The sequence below is a fragment of the Thrips palmi genome, unplaced genomic scaffold (genome assembly GCF_012932325.1).
Source record: "Thrips palmi isolate BJ-2018 unplaced genomic scaffold, TpBJ-2018v1 HiC_scaffold_11, whole genome shotgun sequence".
In the NCBI taxonomy this organism is placed as follows: Eukaryota; Metazoa; Arthropoda; class Insecta; order Thysanoptera; family Thripidae; genus Thrips; species Thrips palmi.
This window is the reverse complement of record NW_023144622.1, coordinates 8012914-8034422: the sequence shown is the minus strand read 5'-3', so window position 1 is coordinate 8034422 and position 21509 is coordinate 8012914. Positions and strand designations below refer to the sequence as shown.

Sequence of the window (21509 nt, the reverse complement as noted above, 5' to 3'; positions counted from 1 at the left end):
ATGGGTGCTCATTATAACATTTGCTATTTTTATGAAAGAGTCCAATAAAAATGAGTTAGAAGCTAATAATAAACTGACGTTACTGCGCGTTTTCAATCGTCAATAGCGGCAGCCCTGACAGTCCATAACAAATCCTCATTTGTTTTTACCCCCTCCACACCGATTTGGCCACTTGTGTTCCCGCCGTTTGCGTTGGCTGTTGATTTTGTGCAATCTTATAGTTATTGGTTATCTTGTAAGAAAAGTTGACAGAATTCAATGCATAAACTGTTGTGGTTCGAAATGCTTTGTTTGCACTGGTAGACTGACAAAGTGACTACAATTTTCCTCTTTCGGTCCTTACTGTTTTTGCCCAGGACCGAGTGAACAAGTGTACTGCTGTTACTGCTTACTGCTGCATGACAGCTGCAATGGCTGATTGTGTCTACATCTTCAACAAAACCCGTGAGAAGCGCCTGGAGGAATTTAAAGATGTTCTCTGTTCGAGTGGTGCCCCAGTTCTTGTCACTGATGTTGTTGACGAGTGGTCCTGTACGCTTGAAAATTTCATTGAGCCTACGGGATGGCAGGCGTTGTGGAAAATATCTCGTCAAATTTGTGAAGAGCTGAAAATCATGTTTCCCAAGTTTGTTTTTGTAAAAGTAGGTATTTACGTAGCTGCCTATCCATTTCAGTTATAGATTTTTACTATTACTTATTTCTTACATTGCTCCTTTAGGTGCTGAGTGTGGATTTCCAAGAGCTGACTGCATTCGTTGAAGTTGAGAAAGTTCAGGACAACATATCTATTCCTGGTAAACAAGAGGTGCCTCTCATTCAGCTGTATCCTACAAAAAGCCAGGAGGATCCTTTTTTGAATGTTGAATACACGGCCAACTTTATTGATCAGTTGAGGTATCGGGAAGGGAGATGTCTGTGGTACCTCAGGATAATAGGAAGTGCAGTTTTCATTTAACTTATCTTTACTTACAGGTTTTTTTTCAACCATCTGTGGTGCCCATGGGATGTCGAAGACACAGAGGGAGGGGATTGGCCATCCAAATATTTGAAGCCTCGTCTGGATCTGTGAGTCTCTTTCTCCTTTTCTAGCCAAATAAGTTTGCCTAAAACTTTGAATTTAGCAGTGTGTTTTCTACAGGTTTTACGAAATGAGTGGCAGCTCAATGCCGGTAAAGCTCGTGGATAAAATTCACAGGAGCAAGGAACAGGCTCGAAAACTGTTCGAGAAAAAACAAGAATTGGAAGGTTTGATTCACAAAAGTAGTTCTGAAGGCTTGGAGGCTGAAGACATTGTATCCCCTTCGGCTCAGAGTCATACTTTCAATCTGATGGAAGTGCATTTGCAGCTGAGTCCCCTGTTAACTGAACTTCAGCTCCTTGAAAATCCTTCCATGAGGTCTGCATTTTTAAAAATCGGATTTTGCTTTATCACCAGTTTGCTGGAGTTAAAACTGCCTGCCTTTGTTCTTTGTTCCCAGGAAAATATTCATCAAACATTTCATTGAAGAAGAGGAAAGGAAAAGGAATAACAGCGAAGCTATCGCTGTATGGGAAAGTGGTTCTGTGGACGAATTCATTGACTTTTTGACTGCCTGTAAAACAGCAATGCGTGCTGATACACGTATAGTGTATGGCTTTTGTTTCCTTCCCATAAAATATTGGAGCTCAAATTTGTCTCAGCTTTCTGACTGTGAACTGTCTGGTGTACTACAGGTCCGTTTCATCACTTCAAAGCGGCTTTGAATCTGCAGTGTCAGGCAACACCATTCTAGTGACTAGAGGAACTCACAAATTAAATGAAATTGTTGAGTCATCAATTTCTTTAATAGGTATGCATGTATTAAAATTTCAAAAATTGATGAAATTGAACTTTGACAGGAGTACTTAAATGCTTTCTCTTTCAGGGATTGGGGAGGAGGTTCCAACAATATCAGGGCAAGAAAGCAATAGCTTCCTGTTCAATGTGAGGAATGCTGTTGTGAAGATAAAAAATGTCAAGCTTGATATCAGCAAAGTGGCAAGTGGTCTTCAAGTTCTCAAAAACTCAACTGTTGAGTTGGTCAATTGCACTATCACAAATGATGAGTCATGTGATGGTCGGGGCATTGTCATCAACTGTGGAGGATCTGTTCTAATAGATGGGTGCAAATTTGATGGACTTCATGTTGCAGTCAGTTGCAATTCTGGCTCTAAAGTCTGCATTAAAAATTCACATATTCGAAACTGTGTTTTTGGCATAGAGGCCTATGAAAATTCTGAGCTCCAAATTATTGGGGTGTCTCTGGCAAAATGCAAAGAAGCTGGAATTTTTGTTTCTCAGACTGCGGGCAGTGAACAAACAGGAGACATTGGTCTTCTTCAAAAGTAAGTCAAAGCATGTGTCTGAATACAATCTTTTTCTGTGAATTGAAACGTGATTTTGTTATGCTGTCCTGTATTTCACACAGATTTCTTCAGATCAGTGCATCTCAAACGCAGTTCTCCGACAATGCGCATAATGTTGTGCTGAAAGGAGAGTCAAATTTCGTTGGTGCTTAAATACTGGGTGTTTGAATGCTGCCTCTATTTGTGATAACTCGTTACTCTCTATATTATTGTACTAATTTAAATTTTATTGTGGAAATGGCAAATGTCTTTAACATACTAACAAACTTTAATGATGTGTCTGAATGGTTACCATGTGTTAATTTTAATTAATGGAAAATGTTTAAATTGTGGTTAATAAACGGGTATGTGCAATCTGACGTTCTTTCCGTTCTCTCAGTCCTGCCCCATTCGAACGTGCCGCCTCATGTCACGGCCTTGCAGTGCCGCGCCGCCCAGTGGAAAGGCGGGAAGGGCGAGGGGAGGAAGGGACAGGGAAGGGAGTGGAGTGGGCCCTGTTTACATTTTCACAGCTGAAGCAGAAAGTTGAAAGGGACGGCGGTCGTGCCGGGGTTCGGTGCCGCGATGCACAGTCATTGCTTGACACTAGGCCTCCCCACCCGCAGTCGCAGCACCTCTCTGGCCTTGTCTGCGAGCACGCCCCGGAAGAATCGGCCAAACATTGACTCACAATGATAAGCGGTCGCCGCGTTTTGGCTGCTTTCGCGCTGTGCTCCTCTGCCCTGCTCACCATGAGGTAACGACGGTTTCGACCGTGAAATTTCACTCGTTTCGAACCCGGCGCCGAGTAACTTTGGTCGCCGTGCTTGTGTACGTGGTAAGGTTATGTGGAGCTAACTGATCTCAGCTTTATTGATTTTGACTTCTATGCAGTGCTGCCGAGAGCTCTTCTTTCGTCAAGATTGCCGACTTCACCAGCCCTCTGGCCAGGGTGGACGACTGGGTGGAGCAGTCGGACACGGTGCGCAAGGTGGGCATGTCCAAGGCGGCCCTGGTGCTGCAGCAGACCCAGGAGTTCCAGCGGGCCGTCTTCTTCACGCTGCTCAACCCGCAGCCCAACGGCGCGGGCTTCGCCGGCGTGCGCACCTTCACGCAACTCAACCTGACCAACCGCAGCGCCATCGTCCTGTACTGCCGCGCGCAGGGCAAGAACTTCCAGTACAAGGTGGTGCTGCGGCACCGCGGCCTCGACGACGAGCCCAACCCCACCTACGAGCAGACCTTCCAGGTAGGGAGGGAAGCACGAGACGCACTCTAGGGCCTTTCCTTGCCCCCCCCCCCCCCCCCCTCCCTGTAGGCCGCCTCACTATCTCTTCTTCCATGCCATGCCTTACATAACGCGGGAGCCGTGATCGCCTCACTGTTGTCACCAACAAAATAGCGGCCGATTTTACCCCCCGTGTGTGCGTTTCCAGGTGCAGCCGGACAAGTTCGTGCTGGTGTCGCTGCCCCTGAAGGACTTCCTGCCCTACTACCGCGGCCAGCAGGTCAAGGACATCCCGCTGGACGTCACCAACATCACCAGCGTGGGGCTGCAGGTGGCCGGCGGCGTGTACCTGCCCACCAAGCAGTCCGGCGCCTCCAGCCTGGAGATCGACTACATCAGGGCGGAATGATAGTGTAGACCATTTGACTTTGTTGACAACGATTAAAGCTTCTGTAAACTGTTTTTAATTTTTTTTTTGGTCAAAACTTTCTTCTGAAAACGAGACCGTGCCGTCATCACGCTGGTTGCGAGAAAACCAATCAAATAAATGTATGTATGTCCTTGTCGCTCTCGCGCTCGATGGCGTGCAACGTGCGACATTTCGGCGCGCTGGTCACGTCTCAGTGATAAGGGTTCCGCCCTTGGTGGCTGGCTGGGCGGCCAGCCTCGTTCGTCAGAGGGAATCGAAGCGCTGTCGGAGCGGGCGGCGGCGGTGGCAGTCCGCCAGACGCCTGCGAAAGGCAGGGTAGGCAACCACGCGACACACTCGCGCGCAACGGGCCTGCATGCCGCCAGGCGCCTGCGAAAGGCAGGGTAGGCAACCCTAACACACTCGCGCGCAACGGGCCTGCATGCCGCCAGGCGCCTGCGAAAGGCAGGGTAGGCAACCCTAACACACTCGCGCGCAACGGGCCTGCATGCCGCCAGACGCCTGCGAAAGGCAGGGTAGGCAACCACGCGACACACTCGCGCGCAACGGGCCTGCATGCCGCCAGACGCCTGCGAAAGGCAGGGTAGGCAACCACGCGACACACTCGCGCGCAACGGGCCTGCATGCCGCCAGACGCCTGCGAAAGGCAGGTAGGCAACCACGCGACACACTCGCGCGCAACGGGCCTGCATGCCGCCAGACGCCTGCGAAAGGCAGGGTAGGCAACCACGCGACACACTCGCGCGCAACGGGCCTGCATGCCGCAGATCGCAGGCGCTCCCGTAGGGGAACCAATTCCGCTGAGCAGGCGCAAAAATAGACATAGCTTCCCACGGCACACGGCATCAGTGTTGCCGTGCCGACCCTTACCCGACTCCATTATTGCAAACGCTCTCGGTTCTCTGGCATGATGCTGTCCAGTCTGTCCAGTGGACTGATTCCGAGAGTCGTTTTCGTCGCTAGCTCTCTCGCACTTAGAGGGACGTCCCATGAGTTCCCAAGGGAACGACGAAAACAACTCTCGTAATCAGTCTCCAGACAGGCTGGGTAGGCAACCCTTTCGACGCCAATGCGTCGTGGGACTTTGAGCCGGGCGCTCTACGGCGAGCCGCGAATGCACGCGTTCTGATCGAAACCCAGCCCACGGCCGCCTTGTTAGTTCAGGCTCTCTCCCGCACCAGGCGCGGAAGTACCGTACCAGCAGCACTTGGCGCGGCCCCATCCCGGTGCACAGTGGGCCAGAAGACCGGTGGAGGTGGACAAAACTCTAGACGCGTTTTCAGCAGCAGAGTCGCCAAACAGGACTCGAACCGAAGGTGTGACCCCACCAATGGATTCCTCGATCGGAGAGCAATCCATCGGTGGGGTCACACGTTCGGTTCGAGTCCTGTTTGGCGACTCTGGAGCTCAAAACGCGTCTAGAGTTTTGTCCGTCTTCTGGCCCACTGTGCGGTGCACTATAACTGCACCGGCCGCGCCCGGAGTGCGACCGCCCTCGGCAGCGACTCGGGCTGGGCGCTGGGCCGGCAGTGCGGCACTACAGCAGTACGCGGACCGCGCGCGAGCCGGGCGGACGCCAAGTACGGTACGTCGGCAATACCCCGCGCGCGAGAGTCCCTCCGCAAGGCTGGCGTCGGGTGTCCCGCGCGCGCGGGGTAGCGTCGCCGCGTCGCCGGCGGCGCGGTCGCTTTGTTTCCCTCCGGTTGACTCATCATCCGCATCGCGAGCAGCGCCTCGTCGCTCTGTCTCTCTCGCACTCGCGGGACGTCGAGTGGGAGTGCGAAAGAGACAGAGCGCTGCCGGTGTCCGACTGTCCGGCGGACGGCAATACTCCGCGCCCATTATCTTATCAGCGCGGGCGGCGGATCGCGTGGGGCCCAGTGGGCCGCGGCCGCTGGAAAACGGGGGAGGGGGGCGTCGCCGCGTGCTCGTGTTTGGCGGCGTCGCGCTCTTCGGCGTCGCGTCGCTCCGAGAGAGACTCAGCGCGCCCGGCCCGACCGACGGCCAGAGCACTGCGAGTTGCGAGCCGAGCAGCGTCGCGGAGTGAAGCGGAGGAAGCGAGCGTGACAGGACCGACAGGACGCGCCGATAGAGCGGCGCGAGCGGCGCGGCACTCGGCGCGAAGAGGAAGCCCCGCTATTGTGGTGGTCGTGGTCGGACGCACCCAGCACAGCCCAGCTCAGCCCAGCGTAGCAGCGCAGCCTAGAGCGCGGCAAGGACCGGATTCTTACAGCATCGTCGCGACCAGCACCGCAGGGTGAGTGTGTGTATGTGTGTGTGTGCCAAGGCGTTGCACTCGGTTGCAGTGCAGAGCCCTGGCCGGCCGGCCAAGTCGGCGCGCGGAGACGCCACGGCCGGACTAGTGTGTGCTACGATGCAGTGTACGGAGCACGGACGAAAGCGGCGACAACAATGAGACTCGCGCGAAGAGAACCCGACAGGATTGACTGACCGACACTCGAACGCCAGAGGGATCCTCCAACGGTCGGCGGGTTTATTCCGAGAGGGAGGTCCCTGTCTGTCTCGCTCGCATGCGCGCGAGAGACAGAGCGACGAAGCGCCGGCTCGGAGTCCGCCATCTTTGTTCTGTTGGTGTCGCACCGCTTTGCCCGCGTTCTCGCGAAAAACGTTCTCTTGTTTTGGGCGGGTGCGTGATAAGCGTCGTGATCACGCCAGCCTTGCCTCGCCATGCTCTCCAGCAGACTGATTCCGAGAGCCGTTTTCGTCGCTCTGACCCTCTCGCACTCACGGCGCGTCCCGTATAGGTTCGAGAGAGACAGAGCGACGAAAACGACTGTCGGAATCAGTCCCCAGCGTGGCTAGACCCATCCCGCAAGGACTCTCCATCTCGCGCTCATTTGCCTGGAGACAGTGCAGTGTAAATGTGGTCCTGGTCAGAAAGTGACAACAAATAATTTTAACAGTGTGGAAGCCTCGCTGACAAAGCCAAGTTGCCGTTGTTGCCTGTTGCCCCAGTCCTGCCGCCGGACCCCGCGGGCCACTCTAGGCCCTCTAGGCCACCGTGTTGCGGGGGCAGCACAATGGCAGGACCCAGCGAGGCTGACGACACGCCTTTCTTTGGCCCCTGCCAGTGTAGGCAACCTCAGCGCAGTAATGCCCCCCCCTTTTTCTGTGGGATATGCATGTCGCCGCCGCGTCGGCCAATGCGCGCTGTCCGCTGCAGTGCCGGCCGTCGCTGCGTTTCACGTTTTTTCCGGTGACAGATGACTGCGCTGATGGGACGAGGGGACTTGGCTCGCTAGGCCTCGTTGCCGGCGTCGTAATAGGCGAGCGATGGACCTTGATGAACAGCTAGACAACGAACGTGCATGTTATTTTGTGAGATAACGTATTCTCGAGACATCCGCCTTTTTTCTTGTTTTGACGTCGACGTGACCGAGGCGTGACAGGCCGCCAGCCATGTCACGTGCTCACTTTCGATGCACCGATGGACATGGTAATGCATCCCGTAATGGCCGGTTTGCCGGTCAAGCCCGTCCTGACTGTCCTGACTGCCGCGGCGCAGACCTGATTCCGAGAGTTTCCGCCGCTCTGTCTCTCTCGCACTCTTGGGGCGTGCCATGCAGGCCTGCGGGTGCGAGAGAGAGAGAGAGAGAGAGAGAGAGAGAGAGAGAGAGAGAGAGAGAGAGAGAGAGAGAGAGAGAGAGGCAGAGCGGCCAAAACGACGCCCGGAGGAATCCGCCAGCTGGCGCCCGCACTGTACGGAAGGAGGGAGACGGAGAAAGAGCGCTCGCCTTGGAGCGGAGAGAGACAGAAGGAGACGCAGGCGGAAGGCAGGCGGGTAAGGGTCAGGGGCTGCTGCACTGTAGTGCACTGTAGTGCACGTAGTGTTGCATACTGCGCGGCCTTGGCGGCGAGGCGTTCCGAGGCGACGCGGCCGGCGCGCCGGCGTGCCCCAAAGGGGGCGTCCAGCGATAACGTTGCAAACGCCGTCGCAGAGCCCAACGCACAGTGGGTTTTTGCCAGAAGACCGGCGCAGGCGGCTACAAACTCCTAACGCGTTTTGAGCTCCAGAGTCGCTAAGCAGGACTCGAACCGAACGTGTGACCCCACCAATGGATTCCTCGTTCGCAGAGCAATCCATTGGTGGGGTCACACGTTCGGTTCGAGTCCCATTGAGCGACTCTGGAGCTCAAAACTGGGATTTTGGCCGCCCTCACCGGTCTTCTGGTCCACTGTGTGAGAAGTGAGCCGGGCCCCGATTCGGACGCAGTCGGCGTGACGTCATTAACGAACGCCCCCCGACTGGACTCCGCTTCTCTCGGCCTTTTCGCGTCCGTGATTGATGTGACCCGATCGGGAGGCCACACCGCCATGCCGCGCCGCTCCGCGACGCAGCTGCACTGCATGGATTATCTATCGCTCGAAATACATACAAATAAGATAAGCGCCGTCTATCTGCTTGGGTGCAGTGCGCGGAACCGCACAATAGCGGCGGCGAAGGATGCCCTCCTCGTTCGGAGAGCAATCCATTGGTCACGCGTTCGGTTCGGGCCCCATTTAGCGACTCTGGAGCTCAAAACGCGTCTAGGATTTTGGCCGCCTCCACCGGTCTTCTGGCCCACTGTGCGACGCGCGTGAAGCTTAGAAGAGGCACGCCTGGATGACCTTACCTGACCTAACATGACGAATTCTCGAGGCCATTTTTAACCTAGCCTGACGGATCCCGACCCAACGCAACCTACCCTGACTGAAACTGACCCAACACCGAGGGGTGAATCACTCAGCGTCCTAGTGTACACGAGTTCATGAGTACGCGAGAGTACACCTTGCTTTACTCATAAATTTCACGTTTAAAAACGTTTTAAGGCTTTCATGTAGCGTTTTTAAAGGCACTCAACGCTAAATCGGTCGAAAAACTAGTGAATTTCACCCTTTGTAAACTTGTGAGTACACTGAGTACACATGAGTACACTAGTGATTCACCCCTCGCCCAACACAACCCAAACCGACCCGAGCTAACCGACCCCGATCCAAACCCCGGGGAAGACCTTTCGACGTCCCAGACCTCCGGGCTGCGTCCCACTGCTCCGGAAAGGGGAGAGTGCATTATCTTGGCCGTGTCCCGTTGCATCCTGCTGCAGCACGGATCACGCACGCGTTTCCCAAGCGCGGTGGCATCATGCAAGTGCATTCAACTCACCAGAAAGACGGGCGCTCGCACATGCTGCATGCATGCACACGCACACACACACATATTCGCGAAGGCATGCAAGCGCCCCCCTCCCCTTTCACACACACACACACACACACACACACACACACAGAGAGAGAGAGAGAGAGAGAGAGAGAGAGAGAGAGAGAGAGAGAGAGAGAGAGAGAGAGAGAGAGAGAGAGAGAAGAGAGAGAGACAGAGACACGCACGGACACACACGAAAAAATGGGCGTCTCCTCGCACTCCGTGCACGCGCACACGTCCAGAGGAGCGACGGCCGCATGCCTAAATTCTTTTTGCCAACAACAAGACTGTTCGATTGGCCGTGCCGCGGTGCCGCGGTGCCCGTCTGCCAGGTATAATGGTGCTCACGTGACTCCCCCCCCCTCCCCGTCCCGCGCGGCAGGAGAGGGGGGCAGAGGCGTCCGCCCAGTGTGGGTGACCGGACTAGTCAATTAAACTCGCCGGCCGTACGTACAAGCCGCGAGCAGGAAAAGAAACTAGCAGAAACAAAAACTAAGAAACACGAGAAACTTGCACGGAGGCACGAGGACGGCCCAACCCGAAACACACATTCTTGCTCTTTTAGTTTCGTTACTTCGGCAACCCCTGTTGGTCGCGCGTCGTCGGATGACGACATGTGGCGTTTGGCAGTCAACGACCCTGCGAACACAACCTGAGGCCGCGGACAACGAAACAAAGGAGAGCAAAAAGTCCTGGCGACTCACAGGCGGCCAAAACCCTCGACGCGTTTTGAGCTCCAGAGTCGCTAAAGAGGACTCGAACCGAACGTATGACCCCACTAATGGATTGCTCTCCGAACGAGGAATCCATTGGTGGGGTCACACGCTCGGTTCGAGTCCCATTTAGCGACCCTGGAGCTCAAAACGCGTGTAGAGTTTTGGCCGCCTCCACCGGTCTTCTGGCCCACTGTGCGACTCCTCCAGTGTGACAATACCGGTCATTGTCACTGCGTCTCTCGGGGGGACGTCGTCCTCTTGAGGATAAACACATTGGGGGTCAGTCGGTCAAATCTTTCCAAAAGCACGGACATGGATTCCAAAGCACATTTTGCCGGCCGGCGACCCTGCTGCTTTGCCGGTCACAACCCTGCCACTTTGCTGCCTCGCGGCAGTTCCAAAATCACCCTGCTACTTTGCCGACCCTGCGCCTTTGCTGCGGCCCCGATTTCACGAGCCGACGCGCTGACGCGATTCTGGTTTGTAAACGGAGCATCTAAAGAGGCGCATGCATCCCGTGCCGTGAATGTGACTTGGCGCCGACCTGGCGTCGTGCGTGACGTCACAATGATTGAACGCGGCCAGACAGACAGTCGCGGGCGAGTAAGCTGTGCCGGAGGAAGGCGCGGGCGGCCGGCGCGGGCTGGGTCAGGTTAGGTGAGGTTAGGTTGCCGTCTGCTCGTCGTCGGGCGCCGCAATCAAGTCGTAGTCTCCCGGTGTCGAGTCCGCACGGGCGTGGCTCCTTGTTTCCAGGGGTTCTCCTCGTGGCCCAAGCACCAAAGGCACCCAAGCCACCAAAGGCTCCCAAGGGCTGGCCGAGCGCCGTGTGAACGTTAACGTCGTCCTCGGCGTTTACAGCAGACAAAAAATTTAAAACGACAAAAGAAATCCAGGAAAATTGCTTGTGCCGTGTCATTTGCAATAGGACCCGATAATGTGTTTCGATTGCAGTTTGCAATGAGAGTAACATTCAACTCCCTGCGAACGTCAACCGCAGTGGGTTCTTCATCAAACTCAATTTTATTCAAGTGTCTTATTCTGCGGAAAACTGGCGGGCAAAAAAAGGTCAAGTTGGAAGCGCGCCTCGCCTCGCCTCGCCTCGCCACGCGGCCAGGCGCCGAGTGACGAAGGCAGCGCGGCGTCGGCGGTCCAAACCGGTCGCTACACGTGCCCGCTCGGCTGACTTCGGTTTTGGGTGCCGCTGGTGATGCCGACCCAAGGCTGCCAGCTGGAAACGCTAACTTGAACTTGAACTTGATCGAGATGCCGGCCGCGGCTGCATCTGCGAGTTGGAACCCTTACCCTGAACTTGAACGAGATGTCGACCCAAGGCTGCGAGTTGGAACCCCTAACTTGAACGAGATGCCGGCCGCGATTGTGAGTTGGCACCCCTAACTAGAACTTGACCTTGCACCAGATGCCGGCCGCGGCCAGCCCGGAGCTGCCCCGGACGGAGGCGCTGCGCCCCGCGCTGCCCGACGTCCTGGACGACAAGGTGGGGCTGCGCCTGGACGAGCCCGACGAGAAGCTCAAGGACTACGCCAGGAAGGTGCTGGGCGAGACGGAGGAGGCCAAGACCCGCACCCTGCAGGAGCTCAAGGACACCATCTACGGTGAGATTCAGTTTTTGTCACTTTCAGGGGCGGATCCAGGGCCGGCCCGAGGGAGGGGCAAGGTGGCACCTCACAGTGGGCCAGAAGACTGGTGGAGGGGGCCAAAACTATGGACGCGTTGTCGGCTCCACAGTCGCTAAACAGGACTTGAATCGAACATGTGACCCCATCAATGGATTCCTCGTTCAGAGAGCAATCCATTGGTGGGGTCACACGTTCGGTTCGAGTCCCATTTAGCGACCCAGGCGCTCAAAACGCGTCTAGAGTTTTGTCCGCCTCCACCAGTCTTCTGGCCCACTGTGCACCTTTTGCCTACCCACAGGGCCGAGTGTGGCCTTTCGCCCACCTTTCAGGCGGCCATCTCGGGGCCAATGGGGAAGTCCATTGTCCTTCCCCTCCCCCTCTGGATCCGCCTCTGGTAATTTTTGTGTGCACTTTGTCACGTGTTCTCTCTCTGACTTTGGGCATCGCTTCCAGAGCGCGGCGAGGTGACGCCCTACCGGATGGACGACTCGTTCCTGCTGCGCTTCCTGCGCGCGCGCTCGTTCAACGTGGAGCGGTCGCACCGACTGGTGAGTGCAAACCACAGGCCGCAGGTCGCGGGTTCGAATCCCACCGACCGTCGCCATCCATTTCCATTTTCCTTCTTTTTTGTGGAGGCCTGAGGCGGCTGGCACCCCGTGCGGCGTCAGCGCGCGCAGGAAAGTAGGCGTGCCGCGTGCCGGTGGGGGTAGAGAGGCCTAAGTCAAGGCTGCCCTGGTTACCTGGTGAGTCGCGCGACACGGCGCGCGCCTCGGAAGCAGCAGAACAGTGCTTTCGTCGCTCTGTCTCTCTCGCACGCGTGGGGCGTCCCGCAGCGGTGCGAGAGAGACAGAGCGACTCGGGCCGCCGTCCTTACCGCACACTTATGACTCCGGGGCGAAAGAGACGGGAGTTAAACGTTCCTCCTTTTGGACTGCGCGACTCGCGGCATGCCTAGACTGATTCCGTCGCTCTGTCTCTCTCGCACCTCTACGGGGCGCCGCGTGAGTGCGAGCGAGACAGAGCGAGGCTCTCGGAACGAGCCTGCTTGCGTGTGACTAATCTGCATGCAAGTGCAAGCCGCGGCCCGGCCGGCCGCTGACGCGGGCAGCCTTCCGGCCGAGGCAACGGCCCGGAGTCGGAGCCCCGGAGCCCCGGAGCCCCGGACCGCCATTGGTGCACAAATAGAAGAAACTTGGAGGCAATCACGACCAGTGTCTCGTCTTCGTTCACCGAGACTCTCGAAACAACCCGGAAAACTCGCGGCGAGCGGCCAAGTCCAATGTCACGACAGGGCACGCTGGTTTCCTCCCGGAAGGCTCGCCGGAAGGCGGACTGAACCCACTTTCAGGATGTCGTTCACACTGCCCGTCTCCTCTTGCAGCTCAAGAGGTACATGCGCTTCAAGGAGCAGAACCCTTCGTACCAGAAGAACGTGGACCCCGAGGGCTTCTCGCTGATCGGCGAGTCGGACGTCATGACCGTGCTGCCCTACCTCGACCAGCACGGACGCCGCATCCTGCTGTACAGAATCGGTGAGCCTCGCGGACCGCACAGTGGGCCAGAAGACCGGTGGCGGCGGCCAAAACTCTAGACGCGTTTTGAGCTCCAGAGTCGCTAAATGGGACTCGAACCAAACGTGTGGCCCCACCAATGGATTGCTCTCAGAACGAGGAATCCATTGGTGGGGTCACACGTTCGGTTCGAGGCCTGTTTAGTGACTCTGGAGCTCAAAACGCGTCTATAGTTTTGGCCGCCGCCACCGGTCTTCTGGCCCTCTGTGGACCGCCTCAGCCCGACTGCCAGGCAACCCACAATGTGCCTGTCCCAGAGAGATGAATTTCCTACTAACTATTTCTCCCCCTGCAGGTAACTGGGACCCCAGCAAGGTGCCCATCGACGACCTGTTCCGGGCCACGCTCATCGTGCTGGAGCTGGGCATCATGGAGCCCAACGCGCAGATCAAGGGCGGCGTCGTCATCTTCGACCTGCAGGGCATCGGGCTGCAGCACGCCTGGCAGGTGTCGCCCACCATCGCCGCCAAGGTCATCCAGCTGCTCGAGGTACGAGGGGTAGTTGGGGTACTTGACTTGGGGTCCTTAGGGTGTTTGGGCTCCTTAGGATGCTTGGGGTCCTTAGGGTGCGTGGGGTCCTTCCTTGGGGTACTTGGGGTCCTCAGGGTATGTGGGGTCCTTAGGGTACTTAAGGTACTTGAGGTCCTTACGGCACTTGGGGTCCTTAGGGTACTTAAGGTACTTGAGGTCCTTACGGCACTTGGGGTCCTTAGGGTACTTAAGGTACTTGAGGTCCTTACGGTACTTGGGGTCCTTAGGGTACTTGGGGGCCTTGGGGTCCTTGGGGTACTTTTGGATACTTGGGGTCCTTAGGATACTTGGGGTACTTGAGGTCGGTACTTGGGGTCCTTCGCGAACTTGGAGTCCTTAGGGTACTTGGGGCGTGCAAGACCGTTTTGAGCCTCGAACCGGCCGGCGAGCCATCCTGACGCCGCGGTGCTCCGCGACGGCATTGACTCTGTCTCTCGCTCTGCGGAAATTTTTCATCATTATTCCGGAGTACTCACTGGCTTGCCTTGCCTTATGCACGGCGGACTGGCCGACTGGCTGGCCTGGCGCCGGAAGCGGTTACAGCTACGGCCAAAGAAACTACGCGCGCGCGGTCTCTAGCGCTGCCTCGCCGCCGTAGCCGTGCTGCCTAGCGCTCTTGGCAGTGACCTTGCGCTGGACCGCACCGCCGTGGAGCCGCGCGGCGCTCAGCGGCTCGCCGTGCGGGCTGGGCGGCTGGGCGGCCGAGCCCCACGTAGGGCCCCCTCCAGACCCACTCCGGACAGCGCCCCGCTCTGTCTCTCTCGCGCCCGCACCGCACGCCCCCGAGTGCGACGGAGACAGCGCGCAGTTCGCACAGCCTGCCCGCCTGCCGGCCGCTGGCCGCACGGCGGAAGCGGCGGCGTGCGGCGCCGGCCGTTCCGGTGGCTGCCAAACCGGCCAGTGCCAACCTAGCGAAACTTTCAAATTTGGATCTGTTGTACAGAGAGCTTCCGGAACGCACTGCATTGAACGACTTACGACCTGGTCTCTAAATTTAACTAGCCAATTTTGTCACCATTCACGAGTTGTGCACGCAGTCTAGATTTGGGGTCCGTTTGTTAAGTTGGCACTGCGGGCGCGCTCGGCGGGAAGGAAGCGTGAGTGAGTACCGAGCGCGCAACGCCGCTACGGTCAGGCCGGCGTGAAAGTAAGAAGTAAGGTGACCTCGAGGATCGAGGTGGCGGGGTGCTTGGCGGGGCGCGCCCCGCGAGCAGGACCAGCAATCATAGAGATTGCCATTGCCGTTCCGCCCCGTCTGCATCACCTTGAGACGCTTATTGCGTGGGGTTCCGGGTGCTTCCGCGCGCTTTTCGGACAAATCGTCCCCAAAAAGCACCAAACACTCGCTAGGCATGAGTTGAAGGAAGTCAAAATGACGTCCCATGGACGGGTTCTTCCTGTAGACATTTGGACTAGAAGAAGTCACAATCAAATGACGTCACGGTGAGCGTTTCGCGATCTTCGGAAGTAAACCCCGTCAATCCTTCAAATTTTTTAAATCACGCGTCCTTGGGAACCAAAAATACTTTTGTATTCGCTCTCGCGAACAGCCTGCCGCACGAAATAATCGTTTTGCATTTTTTTTTATACCTCGACGATGACAGAGACGTGTTACTTGTTGCAGACCTCGTCGCCCATGCAGACTCAGGCAATTCACATCCTCAACGAGTCGTGGGTCTTTGACATCATCTACGGCCTCTTCAGTCCAATTCTGGCGGACTCGGCACTCGACAAGGTAACAAACACAGCAATCACAGGGTGTGAAAATAGGGGACCTCCTAGCGCTCGGTGGGCAATAGAGGAACAAAACAAGGACCAATATCGTGGAAGTAAATACTTTCTCGCGCATGTTTGCTCAATTTGCACTGCATTTTCCCATGGATGTCTGTGCGCCCGAAAGCCATTTTGGTGGGACAATTCGTTTAAATTACGGCGTTTTTTTCTGAAAGCGGCCCAAACTCCTTCCTGGTCTGATGTCCCGCTCGCGCTGGCTGCCTGCTCTGCCGAGCGAGGCTACCGCGCCGTGTGAGAAATTCAGAGGCACGTAAAACAACGCCGCGAAAACTCGCACGGAAAGGTACACATTTGATTGCGAACAGGCAAAGGGGACTGCCGCTTGTCTTACGAACTGCGTGGGAAAGACGGCGACATGATAAGGGCAAATAGCGTAGTGGCAGCAGTCTGAGAGTCGTTTTCGTCGCTCTGTCCCTCTCGCACTCGAGGAGGCGTCCTGCATGGGTGCGAGAGAGACGGAGGGACGAAAACGACTCTCGGCCGTGGGGCCGCGTCGCCCCGTCTGGCGACGGACCAGACGGCCGCGGCGACCATCCGCCATGCAAATTTGCCACAATGTCGTCGGAAAATAACAACAACTCACGATTTTCGCGGTGCGGAGCTATGCCAGACATTTCCGTGAAAATGCAATCATCATGCGGGGACGCCGACCACAGAAATTAATCTCCTAACGGAGTCTCGAAAAGAAAAAACCCTTGAAGTTTTCGGAAAATGGCAAAGCACGTGTGCTTTGCAGTGTCTACTTCCCAAATGACATGAAGTTTGGCCGTGTAGGCGGCGCCGCCCGACATGACCAGGCAGGCAACCTGGCGGCGTGGCGGTGTCCGACCGGCCTGCAGCGTCCCGGGAAACTCGCTTTCGATGTTCGATGTTCAATGTTTCATGTTCAATATTCGATCCGGCCGGCCCGCGTTGTGACTGAGTCATCATCGAATCGCCCGGCGGTGTGCTCGTCGTATCCCTCTCCCGGTGTGCCCGGTGTGTGGGTGTTGCTTATGCCGCCCGTCAATGTCGGCTCGTCGGGCCGCTCTGTCGCCGCCAAGGTTACCGCGGTGGCACGCCACTGCACGCCACTGCAAGCCACGTCACTGCCATCGCGACGCCCATCACGGCCTCCTCCGTGACACGGCCACGTGGATGCGCCGGGGGGGGGGGGGCGTTATCGGCAACAACCTCCCCTTGCTGGCTGGACAGGTGGACGAGCGGTAATCGCCCCTAGCGTCCCTGTGCCGCCCCCCTCTCTCTCTCTCTCTCTCTCTCTCTCTCTCTCTCTCTCTCTCTCTCTCTCTCTCTCTCTCTCTCTCTCTCTCTCTCTCTCTCTCTCTCTCTCTCTGTGTGTGTGTTTGTCACGTGACTTGACGCCCCCCGATGAGCCCCCACCGCGGGCCTCGCGGTCGCCGTCGAAGGGTACGCGCGGTACGCGTCCCGTCGTGACGTCGCGACGCGGCCGGAATAAAAACAACGCCGAACCAAAACAGCCAACCGCGGAGGGAAGAGGGAGGGGGGAAGAGATTTACAGCGAGGAGCTTTACGAGTACCACTGCCTCGGCGACCGCAGCCTCGGTGCGTTATGGGATGAAGAGAAGGAAGGGGTACCTGCGGCGTTACTACTGCGTTACTCAGCACCTTCTGCTCCAAAGCCTTCTTCGGCTGCATCGGGCTGAGCGATGATGATGATGATGTTTCCGAACAGCAGAAGCGCTGCGTCGCTCTGTCTCTCTCGCACCCCAACAGCACGCCGGCTCGCCGCGTGAGTGCGAGAGAGACGGTGCTGTCCGGCGTCGGCCCCTGCTGCAGCCGTGCAGGCCGGAAGCGCCTCGTGCTTGGGACGACGACGACGACGGCGTGCACGTCGTGGACGTCCTGGGCGTATTGGCGAATGACACGTCGGCCGCCACGCCACGTCACGTTGCGCCGACGTCGTGGACGTGCCCGACGTGGCGGCCGATGACGACGCCGACGCCAAGGTGACGAAACGACGCGCCATTGTCATCGCCGCCGTCGTCCTGCCAGCCTGCCAGCCGCCGGCAGCTGGCTTGCGGACGAGTGCTTTCGTCGCTCTGTCTCTCTCGCACTCGTAGGGCGTCCCGTAAGGGTGCGAGAGAGACAGGGCGCCGTTCAGAACGAACCCGCAGCAGGCTGCGTGGCCGGCGTGGCCGGGTCTGCGGCCGGAGAGGCGGGCCGGCGCACAGTGGGCCAGAAGACCGGTGGAGGCGGCCAAAACTCTAGACGCGTTTTGAGCTCCAGAGTCGCTAAAGGGGACTCGAACCGAGCGTGTGACCCCACCAATGGATTCCTCGTTCGGAGAGCAATCCATTGGTGGGGTCACACGTCCGGTTCGAGTCCCATTTAGCGACTCTGGAGCTCAAAACGCGTCTAGGGTTTTGGCCGCCTCCACCGGTCTTCTAGCCCACTGGGCGCCTGGCGGCGTCCACTCGCCCGGTGCGTGCTGACCGGCGATCCAGAAGAGTCGTTTCGCCGCTCTGTCTCTGTCGCACTCGCGGAGCACTCCTCCAGGGCTCGAGAGAGACGGAGCGCCAAACCGCTCTCCTGGATGTACACGGCTGGTCCCTGCTGGTGCCCAGGCGGCCGGCGGCCCGACCTCCTGGTTGGTTGCCTCCGTGGAGGTGTCGGGGCGGCTGGCACACTGGCACGCGGTAGCCTGACCAGCCTGGCGCACTGGCAAGAGGACGCGGTGGCCAAAGGCAGGCCAAGGCCTCGCTACCCAATGCGTAATGCGTCTCAATCAGTCGACTGATGCCGAGAGTCGTGTTCGTCGCTCTGTCTCTCTCGCATCTGTGTGGGACGCTCCGTGAGAGCGAGAGAGACAGAACGACGGAAACGGCGCTCGGAATCAGTCTGCAGTCGCCACACCAAAATGACAAGATAAGCTCACAGTGGAGCGACGGCGTCCCAGGTGCAAGTGGCCTGTAGCGCCTGTGAGGTAGGCCACGGATCCGTCCCGCAACACACCGGAGTGGAGACGGTGGCCTACCTCGCTCCTGTCAGCCTCACAGGGGCAAGGTAGGCCACCGTCTCCACTTCAGTGTGTTGCGGGACGGATCCGTGGCCTACCTCACAGGCGCTACACTGCAGGGGGCGAGGTAGGCCACCGTCTCCGCTGCGGTGTGTTGCGGGGTGAATCCGTGGCCTACCTCACAGGCGTTTCAGGCCTCCAAGCCATCGGCTGGCTTGCTTCTGTCTTTCTAGTGTGCTGCAACTTTGTAGCCTCAAACAGGGCGTGTCGCTGTGCCTGGCTCTGCCCCCTCGCACCTCCACTGCCCGCTAGACCGCCCCGAGAGCGCGGGATGTCCTGGGCGGGACTTTTGCATGAAGAGGCTGTCCCAGCGAGGGTGGTGCATTGAGGCCGCGGAGGACGAGGATGCCGTCGAGATGGAGATCTACTTTGTTGCTCTGTCTCTCTCGCGCTCACGGCGCGCCCCGTTTAGGTGCGAGAGAGACAGACGGCGCCGCGCTCCGCTTGGCTTGGCTGCGTGCGTGCCTTCGGCCCCTCCGCCCCGCCGAGTGCAGCACGCGCCGCACAGTGGGCCAGAAGACCGGTGGAGGCGGCCAAAACTCTAGACGCGTTTTGAGCTCCAGAGTCGCTAAACAGGCCTCGAACCGAACGTGTGACCCCACCAATGGATTGCTCTCCGAACGAGGAATCCATTGGTGGGGTCACACGTTCGGTTCGAGTCCCGTTTAGCGACTCTGGAGCTCAAAACGCGTCTAGAGTTTTGGCCGCCTCCACCGGTCTTCTGGCCCACTGTGCGCCGCAAGTGCGCAGCAGCGAAGCAGTCTGTCTCTCTCGCACCTGCACGGGGCGCCCCGTGAGTGCGAGAGAGACCGCCCGCATGTCGAGGCCCGTCACCGAACACAGCCGAACCGCAGAATGACGGAATGGCAAAATGGCAGAGGCCCCATCTTCCTCCTGACGACAGCTGCAGGCCGATTCCGAGAGTCGTCATCGTCGCTCTGTCTCTCTCGCACTCATGGGGCGTCCCGTGTGGGTGCGAGAGAGACGGCGACGAAAACGACTCTCGGAGTCAGTCCGCAGGCTTGATTGCCCCCGCGCGCTGCTCCCACTGCGACGAGGCGCTGCAAAATGATCCGCCGGCTAAAACTGTATTCGAATTCGGTTCCAGTTGTACTTCCACGGCAGCGACCTGAGCTCGCTGCACGAACACATCGACCCGGACCACCTGCCCAAGCGGTACGGCGGCACCCGCCACGAGGTGTCCTACACCGCCTGGCTGGAGGCCCTGCGCAACAAGAACGTCTTCAGGAGAGGTGCGTCTCCTCGTCTCTTTGACTTGGGCCACTGGGAAAACTAGCAACGCGCCCTGCCTTTCGCGAAGCGGACAGTTCGTACGCCCTTCTCGGAGCGTACCAGAGCTGTGCGCTCATTTCGAGGGGGCAACCACTTTGGATGTTTGGGGACACAGGATTTCTTAAGGCTAAAGATTTCGTCGGATTTCCCAAGATTTTAACCGTTATTCCGCCCAAAATTAGCTTGTTTTTGGCCTTTGGGGGGGGGGGCAAGATTTCAAATTTCCCAGAGATTTCTAGCGCTAAGGGGACACAAGATTTCTGGAGTGGTTGCCCCCTCGGCTCATTTCATCCTGGGGGACTTATGGTGGCAGCACTGCAGACTGATTCCGAGAGTCGTCTTCGTCGCTCTGTCCCTCTCGCACTTATACGGGACGCCGCGGGAGTGCGAGAGAGACTGAGCGATGAAAACGAATCTCGGAAGCAGGCTGCCTGGGCGGTGGTGTGCGTTGGGTTGCCTGCTCTCCCGGCGCTGCCCCAGCCCTGCTGGTTTTGTTTGTTTTTATCTGGGGGGGGGGGGCATGAGCGTCATCCCGGCTCCGTGGTTCCCTAGTTCCCACCCGATAGTAACGATTGTGTCTCTTTGTTGCAGAGCTCAAGAATCTAGGCTATAAAATCGACGTGGACGAGTCGCTGGACGAGTATTGAGGAGTCTGCCGTCACCTCCCGACGCTGCGCACTGATTTTGAGCATTGCTCTCTGCCGTCGGTCTGTCTCTCTCGCACTCACGGGGCGCCCCGTAACGGTGCGAGAGAGACAGCGACGAAAAGCAGTGCTCGGGATGGGTCTGCTGCGACCACATCACCCGTCCGACGCACAGTGGGCCAGAAGACCGGTGCAGGCGGCCAAAATTCTAGACGAGTTTTGAGCTCCAGAGTCGCTAAGCAGGCCTCGAGCCGAGCTTGTGACCCCACCAATGGATTCCTCGTTCGAAGAGCAATCCATTGGTGGGGTCACACGTTCGGTTCGAGTCCCATTTAGCGACTCTGGAGCTCAAAACGCGTCAAGAGTTTTGTCCGCCTCCACCGGTCTTCTGGCCCACTGTGCGACGTCCGTCCGCCGACGACAAGACCGATTCAGCCACTGTGAATCACACCATACCAAATCAAGTTTGCTCAGAGCGCTCGCAGGCCCGCGCGTGGCTGTGGCCACAGGTCGTTTTGACAGCTCAGCCACCTGCAGCCCGCGCCACTCGCATTCTCTTAAGTTGATGTATATTCGTAGTGTAAATCTTTCTCCAGATATATTAATTTGAAAGAAAATGGAGAACGGGACCACGTAGTAGTACTAGTAGTTTCTATAGTATATAACGTTAAATGTTTTTGTTTTTTAAAATTTTGATAGAAATCAAAGGGGCATGGCTTTGTCCTTTTAAAACAGTTAACTAGATGTACATTTATTTTCTGTTTGATCCTCGTTCTCACGTACCAATAATAATCTCAGACTCTGACTAGTTGGGTAACAGGGATACTGCATTTGATTGTAATTCTTAACGCGTGTGATATTAAATGTGTATATATTTGTGTCTAATGAACATTGATAGCAACTCTCATTTCTGGGGGATCCTGTTGGAACCCCCTTTTCCCTTTCCATTTTATGTCACTTGCATCTTCTTACACACACGGCTAAACATGGACAACTTCAGATCAGCCTGTGCGTTTTAGAGATTCCAACGCTCCCACTCTCGATGGCAGGAAAATGACCGCGCA

The 21509-nt window shown here is 57.3% G+C and overlaps 3 protein-coding genes across 4 annotated transcripts; all 3 read left to right on the top strand.

Annotated features, from left to right (window-relative positions):
- The first annotated feature begins 79 nt into the window (after nt 1-79).
- Nucleotides 80-2744, top strand: LOC117639537 (protein nessun dorma). 2 transcript variants are annotated; one of them, XM_034375299.1, is made up of 9 exons: nt 80-235; nt 357-641; nt 719-894; nt 973-1065; nt 1139-1396; nt 1479-1628; nt 1714-1829; nt 1905-2364; nt 2448-2744. In XM_034375299.1, exons 2-9 carry the CDS (start codon nt 399-401, stop codon nt 2536-2538), a joined length of 1587 nt encoding a protein of 528 aa, XP_034231190.1. In that variant the 5' UTR covers nt 80-235; nt 357-398; the 3' UTR covers nt 2539-2744. The 2 variants fall into 2 exon arrangements, with proteins under 2 accessions (XP_034231190.1, XP_034231191.1); XM_034375300.1 differs by having other exon boundaries at nt 172-235; nt 336-641.
- Nucleotides 2745-2876: 132 nt separating this feature from the next.
- LOC117639538 lies at nt 2877-4059 on the top strand. The gene is made up of 3 exons (XM_034375301.1): nt 2877-3121; nt 3259-3613; nt 3801-4059. The coding sequence occupies exons 1-3, from the start codon at nt 3057-3059 to the stop codon at nt 3999-4001; spliced, it is 621 nt and encodes a 206-aa protein (XP_034231192.1). The 5' UTR covers nt 2877-3056; the 3' UTR covers nt 4002-4059.
- A 1965-nt stretch (nt 4060-6024) lies between these two features.
- On the top strand, nt 6025-20647 carry LOC117639531 (alpha-tocopherol transfer protein). The gene is made up of 8 exons (XM_034375289.1): nt 6025-6279; nt 11356-11551; nt 12029-12123; nt 12957-13107; nt 13442-13635; nt 15302-15412; nt 19617-19761; nt 20393-20647. Exons 2-8 carry the CDS (start codon nt 11356-11358, stop codon nt 20446-20448), a joined length of 948 nt encoding a protein of 315 aa, XP_034231180.1. The 5' UTR covers nt 6025-6279; the 3' UTR covers nt 20449-20647.
- The last annotated feature ends 862 nt before the right edge of the window (nt 20648-21509 follow it).

Bases quoted from the DNA above. Each gene is read 5' to 3' on its own strand.
- LOC117639537 (XM_034375299.1), top strand. From the start codon at position 399: ATGACAGCTGCAATGGCTGATTGTGTCTACATCTTCAACAAAACCCGT. The intron at 1,397-1,478 runs GTCTGCATTTTT...CTTTGTTCCCAG, and splicing joins CTTGAAAATCCTTCCATGAG to GAAAATATTCATCAAACATT. The intron at 1,830-1,904 runs GTATGCATGTAT...TTTCTCTTTCAG, and splicing joins GTCATCAATTTCTTTAATAG to GGATTGGGGAGGAGGTTCCA.
- LOC117639538 (XM_034375301.1), top strand. From the start codon at position 3,057: ATGATAAGCGGTCGCCGCGTTTTGGCTGCTTTCGCGCTGTGCTCCTCT. The intron at 3,122-3,258 runs GTAACGACGGTT...ACTTCTATGCAG, and splicing joins TCTGCCCTGCTCACCATGAG to TGCTGCCGAGAGCTCTTCTT. The intron at 3,614-3,800 runs GTAGGGAGGGAA...GTGCGTTTCCAG, and splicing joins CCTACGAGCAGACCTTCCAG to GTGCAGCCGGACAAGTTCGT.
- LOC117639531 (XM_034375289.1), top strand. From the start codon at position 11,356: ATGCCGGCCGCGGCCAGCCCGGAGCTGCCCCGGACGGAGGCGCTGCGC. The intron at 15,413-19,616 runs GTAACAAACACA...ATTCGGTTCCAG, and splicing joins CGGACTCGGCACTCGACAAG to TTGTACTTCCACGGCAGCGA. The intron at 19,762-20,392 runs GTGCGTCTCCTC...TCTTTGTTGCAG, and splicing joins CAAGAACGTCTTCAGGAGAG to AGCTCAAGAATCTAGGCTAT.